Source organism: Dryas octopetala, chromosome 2 (genome assembly GCF_963921425.1).
Source record: "Dryas octopetala chromosome 2, drDryOcto1.1, whole genome shotgun sequence".
In the NCBI taxonomy this organism is placed as follows: Eukaryota; Viridiplantae; Streptophyta; class Magnoliopsida; order Rosales; family Rosaceae; genus Dryas; species Dryas octopetala.
Window position 1 is genome coordinate 22,249,075 of NC_141367.1, and position 23,016 is coordinate 22,272,090.

A 23,016-nucleotide genomic window follows, 5' to 3' on the forward strand; every position below is an offset into this window, starting at 1 on the left:
TGAATGAAGTGAAACAGGAAGAGCATTATAAAAGCTTTGGCCTAAAATTTGTTTCCCCAAGAATTTTCACCATGTGAAGAAACCAAATAAAGTCAATGGCTACATGATCCGATCAACATGATAAACTACATCTCCCAACTGGCCACATATAATGTTATTTTAATCTTTTGCCTTCTAGTCAGAAACCACACTTACAATACAAATTCAGTTCTGTACAAGTCTGAACTACTCAGGAATGTTGGCCATGGTGATTCACAGTGGGGTTGGGGTCAGTGGCTAACATACCAACCAGTAATGTGATGCGATCAGGTTTTCATTTTTGGCTAACACTAAATTGTAAATAAATACAATGTTAAAAAGATTACTAAAGCTAATACATCATTGTAGTCCAACAAGATGAACAGGATGAACAAGATGTAATTCTATAAAGAGTCAAATACACAGAGGGCCAAAAACAAAAGTCTAATACACACGAACACACACACAAATAAGCAATTTGAGAAGATACATTTTTATCACCCATGTCAGCATTCAATAAAGGATTGAGACCAAATACAGAAAGGGTGTTCAATAGGATGCAAATAACATCCTCTCACGGCCCACCAAGCTTTGTAGATTCTTAGTTTGTCCCTTTAAAAGTTAAATTCAATGGAAAATATTCCCTCCCAGACTCTGTTTTTGGCTGTAACCCAAAGTGATAAAAGTACTTCTCCATGACCCAGAATGTTCGTCCTATCTAGATTCTAGATTGCCCCAAGACCTAGAATGTTCTTTATACTCTTCCTTGCTATATGAGTCACCATACTCCTGGCTAACCCATATACATTACACACACAAATACAAATATTATGTGTAGATATTAAAAAGACTCAACCAAAGAGGGGAAGGGAAGTTAAGAATACATGTCCCCCCATCTCTATCTCCTATAAAAAGAAAAGGGTGAAGAGTATAAAGAAAAAGCATGGAAATTGAAAACTTTTAATTAAAGCTATAAACCTCGAAAACTTCAAATAACACCCGGTAACAAAGGGGAACAGGAGGTCTAGTGGAAAGATTTTCATCCACCTCTTTGATATATGTAATTAATATACAAGCTTACAAAACAACCAAGGAAATCGAAACCACGCTTACTTATTCATTTATTTTTTGAAGCTCTAAACAAGCTGCCTACGGCCGAACTGTTGAAGAAAGCTTGTTGTTCACACACACCACATGTATATAAAGGTTAAGAAAAGTTCACTCTTTGAGGATTAAATTTGAGTCATCTATGTAAGATATCACGTGAATATTAGAAAAGCAACACATCAATTATAATATACAAAAAAAAAACAAAAGAATTCATTTATACAGCAGGTAAAAACACACAAATAGAAGAACTCGACAGTCGTACCATAAAATCCACATAGCATGAGCAAACAAGTATCTTCATAGATCACCCTTATTTATCTTTATCTCTATAAGTTCCTCAATGGGTTGACGGCAGATGGGGCATTTATTGGATTGAAGCCTCAATTCTTTTGCACACTCACTGCACATACACTGGAAAATACAAATGAAATGAAATAAGCAACTGAAGTCTTAAAAAGAGAAAAAGCAAAGAAAAGGAAGAGAAGTATTTATCCTAGCCTGCATTGTCAAACACAATCCTATGATTTAATCAAAAAGTTGATTTCCCATCATCTAGAGAAAATACATCTAGGGCAGTTCAAAAGAAACTTGAAAAGGAGACAACAAAAACCAGGGTACCATGCCAGTGACCCAACCATCCAATCCTGTCATTCCTATTTATAACAAGAATACTTTACCATCTACTAAAAAGAAAACAAGAAAACTTGAAGGTTAGCAGCAATCTCCTTTGGGACAAAAAAATGGTAGATGGGTGATCAGATGAGTCAAGCCCATGTGCCCGGATCAGTAAATTCACAAGAGACATGTGCCCGAGCACAATGGGCTTGAGCCTTCGTGACCATCATCCTTAAACAGCATTTCGACCATATAGTACAAGTGCAGATTCACCAGCATAGCCTATCATAATTTGCTCTCATCTCTCAATATAAATATGTAATCTTAGATGAACTCTCACCATATGCCGACAAGGTAACACAGCAGTGTCCTTAGGTTCAGTCATGCATATTACACACTCCTTCCCAAGGTCATTATCATCAAAGTCTTCCACTGCCGAGCTTCCTATTCCATATATCTCACGTAGCTCATAGCGAACTTCGTCCACCCACAGTATCTGCTTAATTACTCTCACTTGGAAAGGGTCACTGTTGTTCTTTTCTAACACAGCTTGAGTAATCTGCATATGAAGGGATGTATCTGGGACAGACTCACCAATATGATCATCTGTTGAATGAGGTGGCAAACATGTTTCGGCAGATATTACAAGCGGAAATACATCTTCTCCAGGTGATGGTTTTGAAAGATCATCCAACTCAAAGAACCCTAGATCAATGCCTGTTCCTGAGGGCTGGCAAAATTTCTGTCCAATTCCTTTCTGAAAGGGGACTTTCACCGGCATAAACGCTTCAGGAAATAGTGGAACAAACCTACAGTCTGGCTCTTCCTTGGCAAAGTAGAATATAGTAATGCTGACAAAAAGAAGACATGATCAGATAAACAGAATAAGAAATACCCCACAAGAAATGAAGACGACTCACACATATAAACATAATGATAATACTTAGGAACAAGAAAATGGAAATCATTACCATATGACTATGGAGGAGTGCTACTCATGTCCTTAACTGTTAGACAGTGGTAACTGTGGCCATTGGCCAATAATATTCTTAAGAATGCTAATCTCACATCAAATGTTTAGACAAAAATGCAAACAAACTAGGCACCTGCCAACATGGCTTTCTACAAAATGCAAGTAGCATTAGTCCAAAAAAATTTTTGTTATAGAAGCACTATTTGAAAAGCAAGGTAATTATATTTTGAAAAACACTCCAATAAATAACTCAGACATTTTCTCACGTAACTCTTTTAATATAGGATCAAAGACTCAGTGCTGCTTCAAACTGCATTTCTAACTTTCCTTTTAACAGTGTTCAGATATAAGTGATACTAATAAATCTCTACTTGCAATCGTAATTATAGAGTTAAAAAAATGTGGATGAAGGAGGCATGGCAGTTAAAGTACTTGGTACTACAAATATTATTGACAATAATCGTGAAGAATTACTTTGAAAAAAAAAAGCCTTCAACAAATTCCTGACAGAACACTTACAAATGAAAGCACAAGCACATATAGATTCTATTACAAATAAAAGCATTACTTCACACATTGCATTCTTATAACCTATCAAATACTTAATGACGGCAACATCTCTAAGCAACAGTTTTAACATAACTACAAAGATGCTCCTATGGTTAGTGCTTTAGATATATAAGTTTTTGATCACACAAATCTTTGAAATGTGAGAAAGTTTGCACATGCCAGCATGATTTCTTTTGTTTTTAATAGGAAACAACCAAAATATATGAAATCCAAAAAGACCTCTTAATCAATAGTTTAATACAAATAACAGTAATCTGGAAAATACTGATAGATAAGCTAATTCATACACTAGATTATAGTAAATCCTACCCCTTCCTATCTCTACTTCCTCTTAAGACCACTGATCAACAAACAAACAAGAAGGTAGGGATGGGTATCCATACCTTCTTAAGATACAAAAACCTAGTAATTCTAGTGTAGAGCTAAAATTTCCACCAAAATTTTTCCTTCTAAGAAACAAATGACCCCCAATACTAATGTGAAGTTGCAAACCATAGATTAACTCTGTTGAAAATGCACTTTTAATGGCTGTAGCTAACTTCTTGGTTGTGGTCATGTCCACCACTGCTATCCCCCAACAGAGGAAACACATTAAAAGGAGAAATGCATGGGCTTCATTTGTTTAAGGCCTCCCATCAGAAATTACATCACCCAAAGGCTCAAATACGAACATTAAGTAAAAATCGCAAGTCCCACTTCTTATCATACTTTCATAAGCTAGTTAATCAATATAATAGTATCCATGCAAATTGTTTTGTATAACTCACGGGTTGTTTTCTCATTGCCCTTTTCATTGATCACATCTCAGTAATTTTTCCTACCTCCCCTTATTTCTTCAGGTTCAGTGTCTCAGCAGTAATACTAACATCCCAGTTTCATGGTTATCGATACTGGAATTCAAATGCATTACATTTCTTTTTCTCCCTAATTAGTATGCTAAGGAAATTCCAACTAAGCTAACCAAACTCTTAAATTAAGGTTACATGGTTGTAGCTTTTTGCATAATTTTGAGATCCAAAACCCACACCATTTTCTATCCACAACTTCTCAGCAGGAATATGCAGCAATCAAAACCCAAATTGGGATACAGTAAATCTGTCACAAACCACAAGCCTCAAACACAGACATTGACATTAAGACCAATTCAAGCAGCAACCAATGAGTGAACAAAAAACCCAATTTGCTTACCTCCCATCATACAAGGCATCGAAAACGAAAGAGACCAAATGCTGATCAGGGTTCTGCTCATCTATCTCGACCCTCAACGTGTCCTTGTGCACGTTGACATCATTCTTAACCTTCTTGGCATTCTGGTGCTCCACGTACGGCGGCGGAGGCGGCAAGGGGCCCACCGGAGGCCGAACCGCGGGCCACCCACTAGCCTGATTGGCATAATAAGGAGGCTGGTAATTGTAATTGTAACTGAACCGGCTCATCATATTAGAACTGCCATGGTTGCATGAGTTGTAATGGCCATAGCAGTAATGGGTTTGAGGCGGTGGAGGAGGAGGTGGTGGGTATGCAGGGTAAGGCGTTCGGGTCGGAGTGTACGGAGGAGGAGGAGGAGGACCAGGTGGCGGTGGCGGCGGCGGCGGCGGATGAGGGAGAGAGGCAGATGGGTCTGAGGAGTAATAGTGAGAATTCGAGAGGTATTGGGGTTGATGTGGTGGTGGGTTTTGGAAGTAGTTGTTTCTTCTTCTGTTGCTGCTCAAAGAAATCCCCATTTTTTTGAGATGAGGATTGGGGAAGAAGGAGAAAGCTCTCTGAAGGAGACGACAACTCGGAGCGAACGAAAAGTGGGTTTGGGAGTTTGGGGACCGAGTCGTGTAGAAGAGTAGAACAATAGAAGACTACTGTAGCAGAAACAAGAAACCAGAAACCAGATCGCGTTTTGTCCGCGTGGAGAAGAGTCGGGGCGTTTTCGTTGGTATATGACTACAAAACGATGTCATTTTGCAGCGGTTGTAAAACTCGCGGCAAAAGAGGTAATATTTGCGACGCCTTTTTTTGAATTATTAAATTCACCATTTTTTACTATTTTTTGTGCTCTCATTTTTCTAATTTCTTAGTCTAGCATTATATGGCTCTTTATAGAATTGGAGAGTTTTATGGACTGAATACATATATTTTTATTTTATGGGAGATATACGAGTGTTGTGCGCCGCTAAAAAATACTCAAACACAACTTAATTAATGGTTTATTTATTTGAAAATAATTTTTATTCTCACTTTACCCCTTTAAAGTTTAATTTTTTCATTTTGTCTTTTGAATTTTACAAATCATTTTAATAAGTTATATCTTGTCAAATCCGTCAATGACTTCTTCAAAAAAATTAACGTGTCATTCATCTACGTAAGCCACATGTCGGATCTTTTAACAAAATTATTGACGGATTTGACGACATATGAAGTTTATAAAATTTAGAGAATAAAGTAAGAAAATTAAAATTTAAAAGAGCAAAGAGAAAATAAAAAATAATTTCAATGAACATAAGTCATAATTAATATAAAAAGATCAGATATGTGAAGTCATCATCATACCCAATTTTTTCATTCAGAGAAGGGGGAAAACTAGAATTGAACTCTTACTATAAGTATGAAATAAGTACTCTTATTACTTACAATTAATTAATATGATATGAACATGACATGACACACATGATTACTATTCTAATTAAAATTCATCTCCCTGTAGTGTCGCAATTGAGAAAAACCTCCTTCAGCTATTTAATGTTGACTTCTTCAAAAAGAAAATATATGATTTTTATAAAAAGAAGACGGCAACAAATCCTTTGGAAAATCAATGAACAGGTTGACCAACCGAAAAAGACTTTCGGTACAAACTGGAAAGCCGGTAACAGGCGAAGAAGAAATTCTTGTATACAATTTTTCACTCACAAAATTCGTCCAATAACTAACATGTAATATATTGAATGTGAAAAAAATGTGAGCACATTGCATTGCATGGCACCCCCTTGAATTCAACAAGAAGAAAGTCTTTGGCAAGTGTTCATAACAGATATATATATATATACAACATAATATTTTGTTTCTGCAAATTAATGCAGTCTTTTTGCATATATATATATATATATATATCTCTTTTTTCTCGATGACCAAACAGCACATAAAGATCAAAACATATGCAACAAGCCCAAGTAATTTCATTCGGTATACTTCTTTTGTTACATACATATTTTGTAACATGACCATAACATATCTGAACTCTTCAAATACACACAATAAAACCCAAAAAAGAAGAAGAGGTGATATGAAAACATACTTAATTTAATGTCATTACCAACACATACATAACATACAAACTTGCAACAAAACAGTAAAATCGATCACATCAGCAAAAATCTGGCCTGGGTTTCTTGCGAACTGAAACACATCCCTTCTGATGATCCCTAAAGATTCTGATCTCACAGTAATCCCTGAGGTCCTCAAGACTAATGTACTGTTGCTTAACCATCCTCAAGGTATCACCACCAGTGTCATGAATCCAAACATAAGGTTGGCAGGTCTCATCATAGTAATACAGCAAGCTCTTCATGCCAACTCTGCCACTCTCTCCCCCACCAGGCATGTGAGCTTTGTATATGCTCTTGCATTTCAGCCTCTTGGAGCAACCTGGCTTCAATGTGTGAACCCTTTTCAGTATGGACCCAACTCTTATTTGCAGCTCCACAGGCTTGTCACTCAGGTTCCAGATCCTTGTGCCAAACCCTGAGGCTTGATCCGTGTGGTCTCTGCACCCATCAAAACAGCCCCCACTTGGAAAAATCCCAAATCTGGGCATTTTTGCTCTGAGAGACTTCAAGTGTTTGCTCACCTTGGACTTTAAGACAACAACATGCATTGTTGTGTTGCACAAGATTCACTTAACTGATATCTGACATTTGTAGTCCATTTGTCTTGCATGGATGGTTGAGATTTTTTAGCTCTGGCCCGTCTAAGAGGGTAGTCATCACATTCTGCGGTTGTGATTGTGTGACCTTATAGCTGATATAAGCATGGAGTGCTAGTACCACATAGAGACAATTAATTAACATGGTAGAATATTGTTTGCCCTTCCATTAAGGAATTGGTGGGGTCTCCAAGGTCCCCAAATTCAACACAAAGACAGTGGGAAAGTTGAGGAAAGTTAAGATATGGAAACCAGATAGATAAATAAAAATGGTAAAGACTGGCTTTTCTTTTGTTTAGGAGGGAGGCAGGGAGCAAGAAATAAATGGTGCCCACACTGCATTCAAAGCCTAATAATGAGGTCGCATGTGCATGATGTTGCTTCCCATTTTGTCATATACCAAATTACTTTTTATTGACTCCTATTCAAGTTTCGAAGCAAGCACCTTTCCTCTCCCCTCCCACACTCTGATCTCTGTAAGCATAAAAGAACCCTGCTAATTTGGACCACAAACAGATTAGGCCTTCTCTCATGTCTTTTGGAGTAGGGGTTGGTTGTGTTTGTGCCGGTAGAACATCAATCACAAGTTGACACGTATTCAATTTTTATCCTACTCTTTTCTCTAATGATCAATTCCTCAATGTAAGTTAATACGTGTCAAATTGGGATTGGTTGTCCAAAGCTGCAAACTTTACAGGAGGATTGTAGTACTGGCTACTGCCTATGCTTCTTATAATTTTCTGTTGACACTTGACATGTTACAGTAGTCAGTGAGATACAAAGTCTTTCAAGACTAAACCTCTCACTATCTAGAGAGTAAATGAATTAATCTTTATACATGTAAAGTCACAAGACTCGCAACATAATCTCAATGATCTTTTAATATTTTATTTCAAGTTGAAAAGACAAGCTACACTCAAATAATAAATGGTAAAATAGGATATTTGTCCAAAATTACAATCTAAAAAGATGGGGAGACTGTACAAGGTCATAAATGAAAAGTACCAGATGCTGGGAGTATCAAATAGAGCATGGCCCTTTGAAAGAAGGTAGGAAGAAGAATTTACAAAAGAAGATGAATTTCATTTTTCATGATCGTCTCCAGACGGGTCTATCTTGATTATAAGGGGCTGGTGGAGCTGCCCAGGTGTTTCATCGACAACAGGTAACTCGGGTGGAGTCATGATGCTATCAATATCCTCATTTTCAGCCAAAGCTTTATCCAAAGCAGCCTTGGCAACTCTTGTAACACAAATCATTAGAATCACTGCAAACAAGCAAAAGAAAAAGAAAATGGTAACTGAATACTTCAAAACTTTGATAAAGTTAACAGAAACTTTTGTTATTATAACATATTTACTGTCTCTATTATGATAAGTATAAACTAAAAGTGCAATGTTTAACCAAGTTTTGGCTATTAACATTTTCATTCTCATTATTGACAGTTTCACTTTGTACATAATTTTTCTTTCAGGGAAACATAAAAGATTACCCCTGAATTTTGTCTCCTTAACTTCAAAATCAATCAATATCCTTTTATATTTTAGGTCTGTTTAAATAACCTCCTCTGTTATCTTGGATAGTCAAAACTGATGGCGAGTATATGTGCAAATCACGTGATAACAGCGACTCATTCCAAGAAACTGAAAACTGATGCATGCAAAATGATGCTAAAATGAAATTATTTCCTCTCTTTCTCTCCTGCGTCTCCAACCACCACACCCAGCCACCCACCTCCATTTCTATCTCTCTCCTCCTATCAATCCAACAACACTGACATTACTACTTAAAGAGTGTGCAAAAGTCCAAGAATCATCGTTTCCATATATACTGTTCTGCTTATTCTTTCTTGCTTGTTTCAATGACATGATATCTTATCTTAATCTGGAAAAATGAGATCATGCTATGATAGGAAGAAGGCAGTGTGTGCATGTCGAGGTGTAGCCACTTGCACTTACCAGATACTACAAGGCCCAATATGATAAAAGCCTGCATACACAATAAAAAAAAAAAAAGTGAACATATATCAGCAAACAAGATGGTGAAGAAATACTAATCTACATATCTCAAGCCTTATTCAAAATTTATAACTTTGCCCTATGAGAAGTTTATATGTCCATAACAAAACTGTTATGACACAACCTTTGGAACATAAGGCCCGCGACATGGTCCATGGGTCCTTAGTCTCAGTAAAATATGTCGAGGTGAGATCAAATTGGAAAGATTACAAAATTATAAGCAGTCCAGAACAGATAATGATGGCTCTTACCCAACGGGTCTTTGAAAATTCACTCCATCCATGGGTCACATCAGAAATATCCTTGAGAGTTGTTCCAACATACACTAGTGCAAGTGTTATTGGCTGTAAGAAAACCAATATTGAGCACATTAGCATACCAATGAAACTAGAAATCTCTCTCTAATGTATATCTGGGATCTAAATACACAGAAGAACACACATCTCTTTAACATAATAATAATAATATTTGAAGTTCTTTAAGCCCACTACAGCAGGAATTATTTATTCTACACATAAAATTGTCCATAACAGATTGATAGCACAACAATTGTTTGCATGCAACAACAGAAACTAGCAGGTGACAAAATAATTTAAAAATTATTCAGCCTGGTAGAGCTAAGAAGCATAAAAACTGAAATATATAACATCTAACTAAACAGAACATGCATTTTTCTTCAACCAAAATCTATTCCAGAGTCTACAGTTTTGCAGAATCATATAGATGACCACTTGTATTTGTACATGGAATCCCTAATTCAAATTTAATTGTACAAGTTGAAATAAAAACATAGCAATGAATGCTACAGTCACAAATTACACGCTTTCTAAATGTGAGACTAATATCAGCTGGAGACAGATAGAAGCTCGCATTGCATCACATATTTCATTGACAAGTTCCATGGATATGCATCCCACCTTTAGGGCAATGCAACCCTCCCCTTCATAGCCTTAATACCTTAAATTGTCACGATCAATATCCAAAAATATGTTGAATCTTGTGCAATTATGTTTCTGAGAAAAGAAATTGATGGTAATTATGTTTACTACACACTGCTAAAGATCCATGCACAACCAGCCAGGATCGATAAAAGGGTAGCAAGTTTCAGGCGCAAAGTATAGCACGCAGAGTAATTGGAGGGGATAACTGCAAACCTCACAACATCAACAAAGCTTTCCAATCAAACATATGATGCTATTCTTACAGAGGCACACTAAGGCAACCATCTTGATCAGCATATATTAACCTAAGAGATGATAAACTAGGACAATCTCCACTTTGTATCTTCTTTTTCCATTTTTTCCTTTTCTTTAATTTGTATTCATCACTTGTGATCACAACGAATAAAAAATACAAAGGGATAGAATCACAAAGAAGAATTGCTCAAGGGTAAAGAAAATACCATCATTCCTAACCAGGAAGCCAGCATGTATTCTCCAATTGGAACAGGAGTCACAGACAGGAGGTAATTTAACATGTTAAATGGGAGTAAGGGAACAAGACGAAGCAGCAAAACAATCTGCAGAAAGAATAAAGCAAGAAATATCAAGCTGGCTCAATATAGATAATATTCATTTTACACTATAACTAGTGAAACAATAAAGTGGGGTAAATTATAAGCTGCAAATGGGAACACTAGTAAATGTACATACTACAATATCAATTCAAAATTTGAAGGTCAGATATGAATCACACAAACCTTAAATCCAGATCTCCGAATTGCAATCGCAACTGCCCGGAACTGAGGATAATCCTTCAACCTGGAAACGACAAATGATTTCCCAATCTGTACAGGAATTCTAGAATAAGATACAGATAGCAACACATAAATTATAAATAAATATGACATTAATGACCAATAGGAAGGGAATAAAACACAAACAATGCATTTACATATGAATGAAGGAGAACAGAAATGAGAACTTAATGCACCAATGAGGTAAGCTTGTTTCACTGCTTCCCTGCTCAGCCCGATGTATTTCTTTCAGGAACTCAAACACTATGAAACATAAAAGAATAGATTAGAAACTTACAGTTCTGCCAAGAAGGAATGCCGCCCCTGCACCTACAGTGGCTCCAATTGAGTCTGCAACAAAGCCAACGGGTAGCCCAAAAAGATAACCACCACCTAACTGAAACATTAAAACAAGGAAGCACATAAGGGTGCATACTTGCAATAAAATTGGAAAATTCTTTTGAAAGTATTCTGTCTTTCTCTCTCCCCCCCTTTTTTTTTTTTTTGAGGGGATTCTATCTAAGTAATGGAGATTCCACAGGGAGAATAGGCACAATGTAACAAAATAATGCAAAAGGGGGCAAAAAAAGAAGCCACTTTTTAGAGCATGGACTTGATGTTTCAGATTATAATAATAAAAGAAAAAATTTAAGTGAAGTAGGCAAAATAGTGATAGATCATTATTCGACCAGAAATTGCAGTGGAGTAACAACAATCACTAAGGCATCAGACAAATGCTTACCGTAAGTACTGAAGCTGGTACTGCCAAGACTGTTAGAGGAATGTATGCAACAGCCCTGCATATTACCCAAAGAAATATAAGTTGAAAGGCAAACAAAGTTCAATGTTTCACCAGTAAGTCATCTTTGAGACCAATTTAGCATGTAGGCAGTTTGTTACTGTGACTAATTTTTAGTATCACCACCAAAATAATGACAGCAATCAAGATGAGACAAGCACCTTAATATTAGTCAAGAGTAAAAAAATCAAAAAGAAAACAAACACAATAGTACATTTGCAAATGCATTAAAGTGCTACAATGTACTTACAGCACAAATGGACCCCAAGGGCCAAGATCCTGCTCAACCCATAATAAGAAGTCCTTCAAAATCTGCAGGAAGCAGTTATTTTATCAGTTAACAAATATGACCATATTCAAATAAGAGAATTTGGTATCAGCTTTATTGCAAGAATTTTGGGGTTTGAAAAGGTCTCAAGGAAGTAATCCACAACAAAACCTTCTGTTGTAGTTTGACAAGATTAATGCAATCAAGAAAGAGAGGACCTACTGTATTGTCCCATTTCAAACTAAAGGGAAAACTGTGATTGTGGGTAGATTATAGGCAACCGAGCAATATCCATATTTAAAAAGGCAAAACAAATGAACAATTAATCAAATTAAGTTCAGCATTATAGGCATGCTTGAAAGTGTAACCCAAGTTTCCAACCCATTAAATTGGGCTCTTCCCCCAATTTACATTCTAACTTTAATGTCAGAACATGAGAAGGCACCAACTCATAAGCCCTAATGGAAAATCAATCCCATAAAACCTCACAAATCCCAAAATAACCCACAAAGCCCAACTCGAAATTCAAGAATTCCCCTATCCTATAATCCAATTAACAAACAGAAACATACAAAACCCAAACAAACCGCCAAAAGAACACGCTATACATCGCAAAATCAAACAAAACGCACAAGCAAATCATCAAATGCGCAAAACCCATCAAAGAGCTAAAGAAAAAACAAAACCCCAAGGAAGAAACTCAAAAATTGAGCGATAAAAAAGGAAAATTAAACAGACCCAGATGAGAAAACCGAACCTTTTCAACAGGAAGAGTGAAACAAGCAGTGGTAACAGCGACCACAAGTACGAGGAGGAGTGTGATCCTGAGCGCAGAACCCCAGGAGAAAGCCATAGAAATCCTGCGACGCCAAGGCCTACACTCCTCGTCGTCGTCGTTGTACACGGTTTGCTTCAGAGACAAGCGAGGCCGCAAGCCCCCAAGGTTTGCCAGATTGAGTTTGAACACAAACTATCAAGTCTCCTTGTAGTTTTGGACAATTATATCTTTCTGGGTGTCGCTGTTTTTGTCTTTGTCTTTGACGTGTTCTTATCCTATCTATATCGGATTAGTTGAGAAATTGGGAACTGGGATTGCCTCAAATTCGGATTGGGAACAAAAATGAGGATGATGAAGCTTGAAAAAGAGCAGATCAGCAGAGAAGTCCTTCAAAGAAATGTTAGATCAATTTAATCGTTATCTGTGTGTGTTGGTGTTTTTCAGTTATTTCTGGAAATTAATGTTTGGTGGGATCAGCGTGAATCACACAAGGGGGTTGCTTCTGACTCTAGCAGTTGTTTCCGGTCTTAACTCGTATGTTGATGTAGGCTGGTAGCCTGGTACATGTTTTGGTTGCGTGTAATTGTTTTTTGATTTTCTGGTCAGCTAAAGGCACAAAAGCAAAATAACTACAGGGCCCAGAGACCATACAACTACATTGGGCCTCAACAACCAAACTCAGGATAAGAGGAGGTACATAAAAAAATTATAAAACCCAATATTTGGCTAGTCTATCCGTTGTTACGAGAAAAATTACTGTATGTGATTGTAAGTTAAGTTGATGTCATGTTATCACTTTAAATAATAATACGGTAATTTTCTAGGAAATTGTTTAGGATTTCAAATTTTAGATATTAATAAGTGTACACGTGTTATAATTTAAGGGAAAAATTTTAGCTAAAGGATTCTAATTATACCTCATATCTCTATACAAAATATAAATTTCACTTTGTATCAACTGAGAACCGAAACTTTCATTTTGTGTCAATTAAAGACTATTTTTTATTTTATTTTTTTTTCAATTTTTATCTAACTTTGGTCAGACGTTAGACTCATCAAACCTCCACCAAATTCAGCAAAAAACTATGCATCTCCTCTTTACAACCATATAAAGATTACTCAAATCGAACATCTGCAATTCCAGATAATCAGCCCCAAAGTAGGGTATCTGAAACTATCAAATCGAACCTCTGAGAAAATATCTAGAAAATTTGATAGTTTCGTGTACCATAGTTTGTGGCCGATTATATGGAGTTGTAGAGATCCGATTGGGTGATCTTTATACGGTTGTAAAGAGGAGATGCATATCTTTAAACCAGTATAATTTTTCTGAATTTGATGGAGGTTTAATGGGTCCAACGTAGGACCAAAGTTTAAAAAAAATATATAAAAAAAATAAGATCCTTAATTGACACAAAATGAAAATTTAAGTCGTCAGTTGATACAAAATGAAATTCATGTCCTGAATAGAGACATGAGGTATAGTTAGAGTCATTTAACTAAAATTTTTCCTAATTTAATGATTTGGTAACACCATGTCAACATACCACATAGTATTATGATCAATAATTTCTCACCATGATTGTGTAGTGCGACGATTTTTAGAATATTGTCTCTAGTCACCATCTACCCCCAATGACCGTCTACTTATTTTCCTTAGAGCACCTTCAGTGCAATGACCCAAATTTTGGACCCAAACGTAAATTTTTGGGTCCTCAAATGAGTGAAAAGTGTATTTTCAGTTCGGCTTCAGTGGGATGGATCCAAAACACATGGGAAAAGGTCTAGCTAAGGAACTAACTATTCATCATGCATGGGGACTTTACTGCTGACAGAAGTGTTAATTGTAACCCTTCAGCATCAAGGTTGATGAGGGTGTTGTGGGAGAAGAGTCTTGTTTGTACAACTACAAACGTATAATTGTCTTTTAAAACTAACCATCCTGGAACTTAAGAGGCCAATTCTGCATCTTACAGACTTTAGACTCAATACACTTGGGGGGCCAAGCAGCTCATGCTAACCCAACTCCAAAGAAAGGTCCAACTTGGTAAGGCCCAATTATCTTTGTAATTTTTCTTTTCACGCAAAATTGAACATAATTTTAAAAAAGTCAATTATCTATACAATCATTAAATTTTTTTAAAAAAATTAAGAGTAGAGACACTTTTTTTTAAAAGTGTATAACATATTTATTTAAATTTATAAAATCACACAGGTAAATGGAGTAGAGACAAAGGTGAGTGATGTTATCCTCATCAGATTCACACAAAGGACTGGGTTGACAGGAGCATTGGTATTCGTTTTAGAAGACGACAATATGTTATGTTTGATGTGCAAATATATAAAATTTTAGAAATTAGTGTAAAATGAAATTGTTTTTTGGAAAATCTTTAAGAATACAAATAAAAATAACCAACTTGCCTCCTTGGCTTACAACTGTCAATCGACTACTGTTTCAGTTGCATTCATTTTCGGATCATATTCTCTTAAAATGTTATCTTGACCTAAGCCCCTATCAAGGGGATTCAGTTGTAACTGTTTTGTGTTCCTACTTCCTATATAAATAGAGTTCCCTTTCCTCAAAAGAAAACACAGTGAATTGAATTCAGAATTCTGAGCTTCAATTGATTCTAAGTGTTCCAATTTCCAAGAAGAAAGCAAGAAAATGGCTGACAACTCTCAGAACATGAGCTTCCAAGCTGGGCAGGCCAAGGGCCAAGCTCAGGTCACCTTCTCATCTATTTAGCATTTGTTTTTTCATATATGGATTGTTCATTCCAAAATGCACGACACCACTGATTCTGATTTTGCATTTTGAGTTGATGTGGGTGTCTTGTGTTTCACAATTCACAGGAGAAGGCCAGCAATCTGATGGACAAGGCTGGCAATGCTGCCCAATCTGCCAAGGAATCAGTGCAAGAGGTTCATATATATGACTTGTTTTGAACATATATGTTAGGGGTCTAAAATTTGTGTATCAATTTGGATCTTAAATGATGTGTCTGTATCTTACTTGTTGTAAAGAAATAAGGTCCAAAGTATGCCACATCATTTAAGATCTAAATTTGATATACAAATTTCGAATCCCCAAAAGTACTCATAACATAATGCTTGCTCTATTACTCATAATGTTTGCATGTTATAATGTTGCTTGTAGGCTGGTCAGCAGATGCAGGCCAAGGCCCAAGGAGCTGCTGAATCTGTGAAGAACGCTACTGGCATGAACAAATGAAGCTAGCTATTAATATGTTGGTTTTAAGGATACTTTAATTTGGATGCTCTTTTTGGAGAGCTTTGTTTATAAAGAAGAGAGTTCTCTTCTCTAGATTTCTCATTTTGGTGTGTTGGTTCACACTTTGGTTCTTCATTTTGTTCTTTCTTTCTTTCTTTGTAAATGTTATTTCTTTTGGATAAGGAAAAGATGCATTGAGGAATAAGCTACACAAACTTGAACTACAAAGTGTATTGCATATCTTCTAACAAAAAGTGAAACTACCTTTCTTTCTTTGGTTCTAAGAGTTTAAGAACCTAACTAAAAATAGAATGGGCCCAAATCTAGCAATTGTTGTTACAACCAGTAAATGATCCACAGTAAATTAGTTGTAAATCCTGAAATTGAAGAAGATGAAGAATGCATCATCTTTGGAGATAACATATCTGTGGCATACATTGGAAACCAGACCCAGACCAATTAGTGCGCTGTTTTAGATTTATCAACAAGGCTGTAAAAAGTTCAAAAGACTTAAGCTTGTGTGCTGTTCTAGATATAGTTCAACTGTTCAAGTAAATACTTTGATTGAGGAACAAGAGAAAGGGCAAAGCCCACAGCAGATGTATGTCTCAATTACATCCATCACAACTGATAATAAAATGTTCTTAAAATTCAAGAACCTCTCATGATGTACAAGCGTGCCAATCACGTAAATCTAAACCCATTAAAAAAATTCAAAACAGAGAGAGAGAGAGAGAGAGAGAGAGAGAGAGAGAGAGAGAGAGAGAGAGAGAATACAAATTAAGCAAAATATCATAAGAGAAGTTCAAAACTTCGCCGTGCACGAATTTTCTTCACCCCATTAAAGAAATTCCTCTCACCTTCCCCTGCAAATCTCAAACTATCATAATCTTTAAGAGAAATTAAGCTTCCAGCATAACTGAATATGTTGGGAAAGGGTATAGGATATGTCCAGTTCTCGTTAACTATTCGAGTTCTAAAGTCTCTCTCTCTCATTAGGCCACATCTTAGATCGTAAAATAATACAGTACCTGTGAGCCACTCATCATCTTTAAGAAATATGCCATGTTCCCAAGCACCTATAAAACAAGTAGAAGGCCGCCATTTAAAATGACAATTACGATCCAAACGAGACCTTGGAAATTTGACATTTATGCTGTAATCTTGCACCCACTCTTTGTTATCATAATTTTTCAACACCCATATCTTAATTTTGGATACTGAAGCATCAACCATGGCCAAAGATCCTTGTAAATTAAGCAGATGAAGCATACTATTGGGTGGGAAGTTGGGATGAGGAGTCCATATGAACTCCTCTTTCTTGAAGTCAAAAGTAAGTATTTGGGGTCCTTGGTCAGTTGCAACTGCAGCATGAGAGGGACAAACCAATGACCTATCAAAGGCACCAATCAACCAATGCATGTCTCCATATGCACAAACCTTGTGCTTGTGCAAGCCTAAATCACAAGGAGGAACTGAGGGTATGTGTCGCCAGGAGCTTGTGCCCAAGACAAGAATTTGGGTCACCACGCACTTCTCTGCCTGCCCAGAAACACGAACAATCTTGTAGGTGCTAGTTACGTCATCAAATCCCATTCCATACCACTCAAACTTGCAGTCATGACCTTCAACTTTACTCGGTGGGAGTCTTAGAACATGTGCCTTAAGAGGGTTGAATAGCAGGGCTGGATCTCCCAGTGTTTCTGTGTCTACAAAGCAAAACAAGCCGCAAGCAACAAACTCTGGCTTGAACCTACACTCAATGGACAAAATATTTGTGGCCAGTTCATCATCATCATCTGAATCATCATCATTGTCTGAATCATCATCGCCATCATTATCATATTTGAGTGCTTTCAGGGTCATTGATTTGGATCCTAATCTGCTCTTAGTAAGAACCATAACTCGAGTCTCTAAACGCAGCGCAGCAGCAAATGGCGGGCTATTCATTTGGTTACACATGGTCTTGGAGACACATTGGACCTGGAAAAGTGATTTTGTGGGCAGTCTTGAAAATATGTCGAGGAGGATTTCAATGGGGAGGTCTATCAACTCTAAGCTCTTGCTGTAGCGGCGTCTCTCCATCACTCCAACTTAATCAAACAAATCAAGATTCAACAACTATTTTGCATGCTATATCAGAATTTCCAACATTCTGCAACCTACAGAATTTCAACAGCAACTAGCCCATGGAAACAAAAATCGGAAGAATCATGGAATTTTGGGCAGTGCACTAATGATGAACTTGTAATTCAATAAACTTGAAACAATTATAATAGCCACATAAATTTTTCCGTTGACAATGAAAACAGAAATAAAAATGAAAATAATTTTTCAACAATATAGAATTTCTGCTAACCTTCTTTATACTTTTAGGTTGGGTTGTTGTAGGCGTTTCAAACGTCGAAGAACAAACAACTCTTCAAAAGCTGGCTCAATGTTTTGCTGCCTAGTTAACCAACCCAATCTGTGTGCTAGGGCTTTCTTGTTTCGGTATTGGGCTTTTTTTTTCAATCTTCTTGTATTGTTTATGAGTTTGGTCTGGTCCACTTTTGTAGGGATTGAGGCTGCTAGGCCTGTCTGGCCCTTTTTACAATCTTTGCATTATGGGCCTTGCCTTGTACTGTGTTTGCATTGTATTTCTCTCTTTCTTTAATGAAGCTTACATTTACAACAAAAAATCTGTCTATAGATGGGATTACACATTTTTTTGGGTACATTTTTCTTGGCAATTCAGTGTCACAAAACTGAAAAATTATTGTGTCACCGTACTAATCTACTCAAATTATAACACATGTACAATTTTCAACGGTATTATTTTGTGTTTATGGTTTAAGATTTTAGATATTAATAATTGACACGTATTATAATTTAAATAGATTGGTTACACCAAATCAGTGTAGTAAGTACTATTACAATTACACAATAATTTCTCAAAAAATAGACCCTACAAGGGCAGATGCCAAAAGTGTCCTCATAAGGACATATCAATGCAAGTGATTGGTTCCTACATCAACTACTCAAGTTTATACGTAGGCCAACATCTTGGTTAGCATTAAAGCTACTTTGCCCAAATTTAGATAAACGAACCCTTTTAAGTTTTAACAGAGGCCTTCTTTCTCACCGACGAACCAAATATGATGCCTTTGCTTGCCAGCTAATCATATTGAATGATGCAGGTACACGTTAATCATTGCTGTAATTTAAGTTCAACATTCATTGTATTATTGATATTTCATTTGGCTCTTTGATTACAATCGGGGAAAAGGAAATTATGATTTAAGGACGTGTAATCTGTGTGGTTTAGACACAACCATATGCCAATCGGGCGGGCCCAAAGACAAGGCTTAGCAATTGCCATGTTTTAATGTTATCGGCGTGATTTGTAAATGATTGAACGTATTTAAGAGTTTATTTTAATATTTTGTATCCAATGAAGAAGTGAGGGTTTCCTTGTCACCCAAAAAATTACTCAGATGGCTTTCTCAGTAGAAATTGAGAAAAGATGCATTGATGAATGACTAAATAAGCCACCCAAACTTGAGCTACAGCCTACTGCCTACAGTTAAAAGTGTATTGCATTTCTTCTAAGCTTTGACCAAAAAGTGAAAGATACCTTTCTTTCTTGGGTCCTAACATGGGATACCCAATTAAATATAGAAAAAAAAAAAAAAAAGCCCAAATCTATTAAATAATTACAACCTATACATGGTCCACAGTAAGTTGTACATCCTGCAATTGAAGAATGCATCATCTTTGATGACAACTAAACTTAGGCCTAAACATGAATAGATGGTTCTTGATCTGTGACATACATTTCAAAACAGCTCCAGATCATTTGGTGCCATGTTTTAGATTTATCAACAATCATGTAAAAAGTTAAAAAGACTCAAGCTTGTGTGCTAATCTAGACTTATTTCGAGTAAATATTTTGATTGGAGAACAAGAGAAAGGGAAAAAAGCCCACATCAGATGTATGACAGTTGCAATACCACTTTTATGATAACAACTGATACTATAATTTATATTCTTGAAATTCAAGAATCTCTCATGATGTACAAGCGTGGCAACCACATGAATCTAACACCATATGTAACTATATATAAACAAAAAAAGAATCACAGATCCAATCTAGTAAACAATATGTATCAAAATAGTGAATGCACCACCTCTTACTTTTGCCTTCAAGCACCAGCAAATCCGTCTTCGAATACCATGAATTCTGGCATTCTGGGAAGAGCCTGCATTTCAGATTATAGCACCAAAACAATAGGTGCTCCTGTCCTGAGGATTGAGGCAAAATTTGAATTGCTTCACATGTTTGCAGAAGCTTGCTATCTTGCACAGAGTGCATTCAGCAGTATATGATCCAACATAAGGTCCACAAAATACTGGTGCCCAATTTGGCCATCCCTCCACTTCATCTTGGCGGGAGCTCGGCCATAGTGCACCCCATCATTGCACCGATTATCATAATGCCATGGGAAGGTCATATCGAAATTATCAATCACACCAGAAAGGATCCCAGATTCCTTCAATTTGTCTAGGAGTACCCAATTGAATACCTCCATCTTATTAGGATTAAATGCCAGACTTCGTGCATACCCACCGGTGGCTATTGTGGTCCTGTAGAAGACTTTTGGCACCACCAATCCTCTCCTTCTTATTGACTCCATAATTTCCACCCAAAATGATGCTGCATAGCTTGCCCCATTAGTGAATGTTCTTATGTTAGACCAAAATACGCCATCGTGTAATCCAGAGTTCATGACTATAGTATCTGGAACCGTGTCTTCTGAGAAGTACTTCTTTAACAAATTCCTAAACCCTTCATCTTTCAAAGAGTTTAAACCTTGATAATTTCCTGTTTCATTCCAATGACCATTGAAAATGCTTGTAATTCGAACTGTCTGTGAATGGTCTTTCGGGTTTGAAAATTTTCTATCAAACCGTCTAGGAACTGAAGGTATGTCAGGCCGATCCAAGATAAAATTGAGAATATTTCGTATCGAGTCAACGTGATTGGAATCGCCCCAGAAGAAAATCCACTGGTTCTTCAAGCAATTCCAAGCAGAATCAGCTGAAAACAATCTAAATGAGCAGTGTGCAGAGTAAACCCAACCATTACTCTCCAATGACCCCAATGAACCACTGCACCATGGACTTTTGCAAGGAAAATTTGGGGCTAGGCACCGGTACCGACCATCATTGTTAATTTCACAATGGTCATTCTTGCCATGCCTAGTCCACCTTCCAGTCCAAATATCTCTTCCAAAATCAGACTCTGTGCAAGTATGTAACTCTGGCAATTGAGCTGAGCCTTTGTAAAACCTGAATGGAATCTTTCGAAGCTCTTGATCATAGACAAACCGGCTAGGTGAGAATCTTAGACCCTCAAAATGTCTAAAAAGGAGAATTATAGTAAGATTGTAGAGCCCCACAAACTCTGGATGAATCTGAAGCGAAACAGAATAAGACCCGTTGCCAAAATCTTTCACAAGAGGCCTAGATTTCCATGACTCCCCAGAAAGATCAGTCTCAAAGTAATCCCCACCAAAACAGCGAGGCTTCTTATCATCACCCAATGCTTGAAAAACAAACTCATAGGTTTCACCAGCTGACAATTCAATCAGATCCCTACCATCTAAACCAGGAATTGCAATTTCCACTGTCTTAGAAACTCTGCATGGTTCTCCTCCAGGAGCTAACCATCGAGCTAGAAGGTTCTTTGTCAAGTTAGGCTCTAATCCAGCTGAAACCCAACTCAAACTAGCTGGAACTACAGGGTGTGTTTGGTTCTTATCAAACTCTAAAGAAACCCCAGTTGAATTCTGACCAGAAAGTGGTTCATACTGGCTAAGATTAACTGGGTTATAAGAATCAAAGTGGGTATTGAACTGGGTCACATTGGTTTTGTTCTGGGTCTGATTCATCACAACGTGGGAGGTAGCAAAGTCCAAATTTTCATGGTTTTGGGCGAGATTATTAACTAAATCACTAACCTTGCTGGTCAGGTACTCTTGGTTGGACCTCGTAGCTTCAATGAAGCTCTGCATAGTTCTCCCATCGATGCACCAAACCACCACCATTCCAACAAGAACCAGAGCTGTGAACAACCCAACACGCCATTGAAGCAAAGGACTCGACCTCGGAGACCATGGCTGTGATGAAGGCCAGTTTACTCCCTTCTCTGGCATCTCAAAGACTGCAACAACAACACCAACAACAATTAAACTAACTAAGCAAACCCAGATGCCAGAAGCTGTTTACTTTCTTTGGTTGCAAAAAAAAAAAAAGCTGTTATCTTTGACGACAAGGATGTGTTTTTCTCGATTTTTACAAGGCAGTGTATTAGTGTATATAATAATAGCCCTAAAAAACAGAAGTTAAAGACTGCACTTACTCGGGTGTGAGTGTGTAATACAATGTTTTAGAGATTTTTTCTGCTTCTTTCTGAGAGCAGAAAATCACTGAGAAATATATAATGCAGCTTTCAACAAAAGTAAGCTCTTTTATACATGTTTTTGGTATCCTATGCCTTCAAGAGTTCAAGGACACTAGGACAGTGCTTGAGATGAGACTCCTGAAAGAAAGAGGAAAGACCGAAAGAGACTAGAGAGACACTTTTTCTATTTTCTCTCTAGTTGTGACTGTTGTGGCGGTTTGTTAGAACTTAGAAGTTCTGCAAAATACATAAATACTAAGCTAAAACAATTAATACCCGTATTAATAATAATTTAGTTAAAATTTTTTTAACTAATTTTGGGAGTCCTATAGACTCCTTGGTAGCAGCAAAAGGGCAATCCTATAAATGTCTGTGGACGGAAATACCCTTAAGGTTTTTTTGAAATGGCGGCGAGGTAGATGAATTATTGGTGGATCACCGACAAGGTGACAAATAGTAAGGAAGGAGAGTCCGCGTGGGAGATAGGGGTATTTATGTCATTTTCTGTATTATTAAATTTATGGTGACAGTGGGTTGGGATATCG

The 23,016-nt window shown here is 36.9% G+C and overlaps 6 protein-coding genes across 6 annotated transcripts; 1 reads left to right on the forward strand and 5 right to left on the reverse strand.

Annotated features, from left to right (window-relative positions):
• Window positions 1-1,043: 1,043 nt before the first annotated feature.
• Window positions 1,044-5,196, reverse strand: LOC147294167 (putative E3 ubiquitin-protein ligase LUL4). The gene is made up of 3 exons (XM_086234108.1): window positions 4,475-5,196; window positions 2,084-2,594; window positions 1,044-1,539 (listed from the first exon to the last, which is right to left on the reverse strand). The coding sequence occupies exons 1-3, from the start codon at window positions 5,008-5,010 to the stop codon at window positions 1,426-1,428; spliced, it is 1,161 nt and encodes a 386-aa protein (XP_086090234.1). The 5' UTR covers window positions 5,011-5,196; the 3' UTR covers window positions 1,044-1,425.
• Window positions 5,197-6,452: 1,256 nt separating this feature from the next.
• Window positions 6,453-7,148, reverse strand: LOC147294168 (RING zinc finger protein). The gene has a single exon (XM_086234109.1). It carries the CDS (start codon window positions 7,146-7,148, stop codon window positions 6,639-6,641), a length of 510 nt encoding a protein of 169 aa, XP_086090235.1. The 3' UTR covers window positions 6,453-6,638.
• Window positions 7,149-8,059: 911 nt separating this feature from the next.
• On the reverse strand, window positions 8,060-13,007 carry LOC147294169 (SNARE associated Golgi protein family). The gene is made up of 9 exons (XM_086231802.1): window positions 12,774-13,007; window positions 11,999-12,060; window positions 11,692-11,746; window positions 11,248-11,346; window positions 10,914-11,000; window positions 10,617-10,733; window positions 9,466-9,558; window positions 9,155-9,185; window positions 8,060-8,463 (listed from the first exon to the last, which is right to left on the reverse strand). Exons 1-9 carry the CDS (start codon window positions 12,867-12,869, stop codon window positions 8,279-8,281), a joined length of 825 nt encoding a protein of 274 aa, XP_086087928.1. The 5' UTR covers window positions 12,870-13,007; the 3' UTR covers window positions 8,060-8,278.
• Window positions 13,008-15,348: 2,341 nt separating this feature from the next.
• On the forward strand, window positions 15,349-16,231 carry LOC147294170 (uncharacterized). Its single transcript, XM_086230556.1, has 3 exons — window positions 15,349-15,519; window positions 15,648-15,716; window positions 15,952-16,231. The coding sequence occupies exons 1-3, from the start codon at window positions 15,460-15,462 to the stop codon at window positions 16,024-16,026; spliced, it is 204 nt and encodes a 67-aa protein (XP_086086682.1). The 5' UTR covers window positions 15,349-15,459; the 3' UTR covers window positions 16,027-16,231.
• Window positions 16,232-16,374: 143 nt separating this feature from the next.
• Window positions 16,375-18,637, reverse strand: LOC147294171 (F-box family protein). The gene is made up of 2 exons (XM_086230554.1): window positions 18,386-18,637; window positions 16,375-18,119 (listed from the first exon to the last, which is right to left on the reverse strand). The coding sequence occupies exon 2, from the start codon at window positions 18,109-18,111 to the stop codon at window positions 16,819-16,821; it is 1,293 nt and encodes a 430-aa protein (XP_086086680.1). The 5' UTR covers window positions 18,112-18,119; window positions 18,386-18,637; the 3' UTR covers window positions 16,375-16,818.
• Window positions 18,638-20,101: 1,464 nt separating this feature from the next.
• Window positions 20,102-22,667, reverse strand: LOC147294172 (cytochrome P450 family protein). The gene is made up of 2 exons (XM_086232637.1): window positions 22,430-22,667; window positions 20,102-22,231 (listed from the first exon to the last, which is right to left on the reverse strand). The coding sequence occupies exon 2, from the start codon at window positions 22,221-22,223 to the stop codon at window positions 20,361-20,363; it is 1,863 nt and encodes a 620-aa protein (XP_086088763.1). The 5' UTR covers window positions 22,224-22,231; window positions 22,430-22,667; the 3' UTR covers window positions 20,102-20,360.
• Window positions 22,668-23,016: the final 349 nt, after the last annotated feature.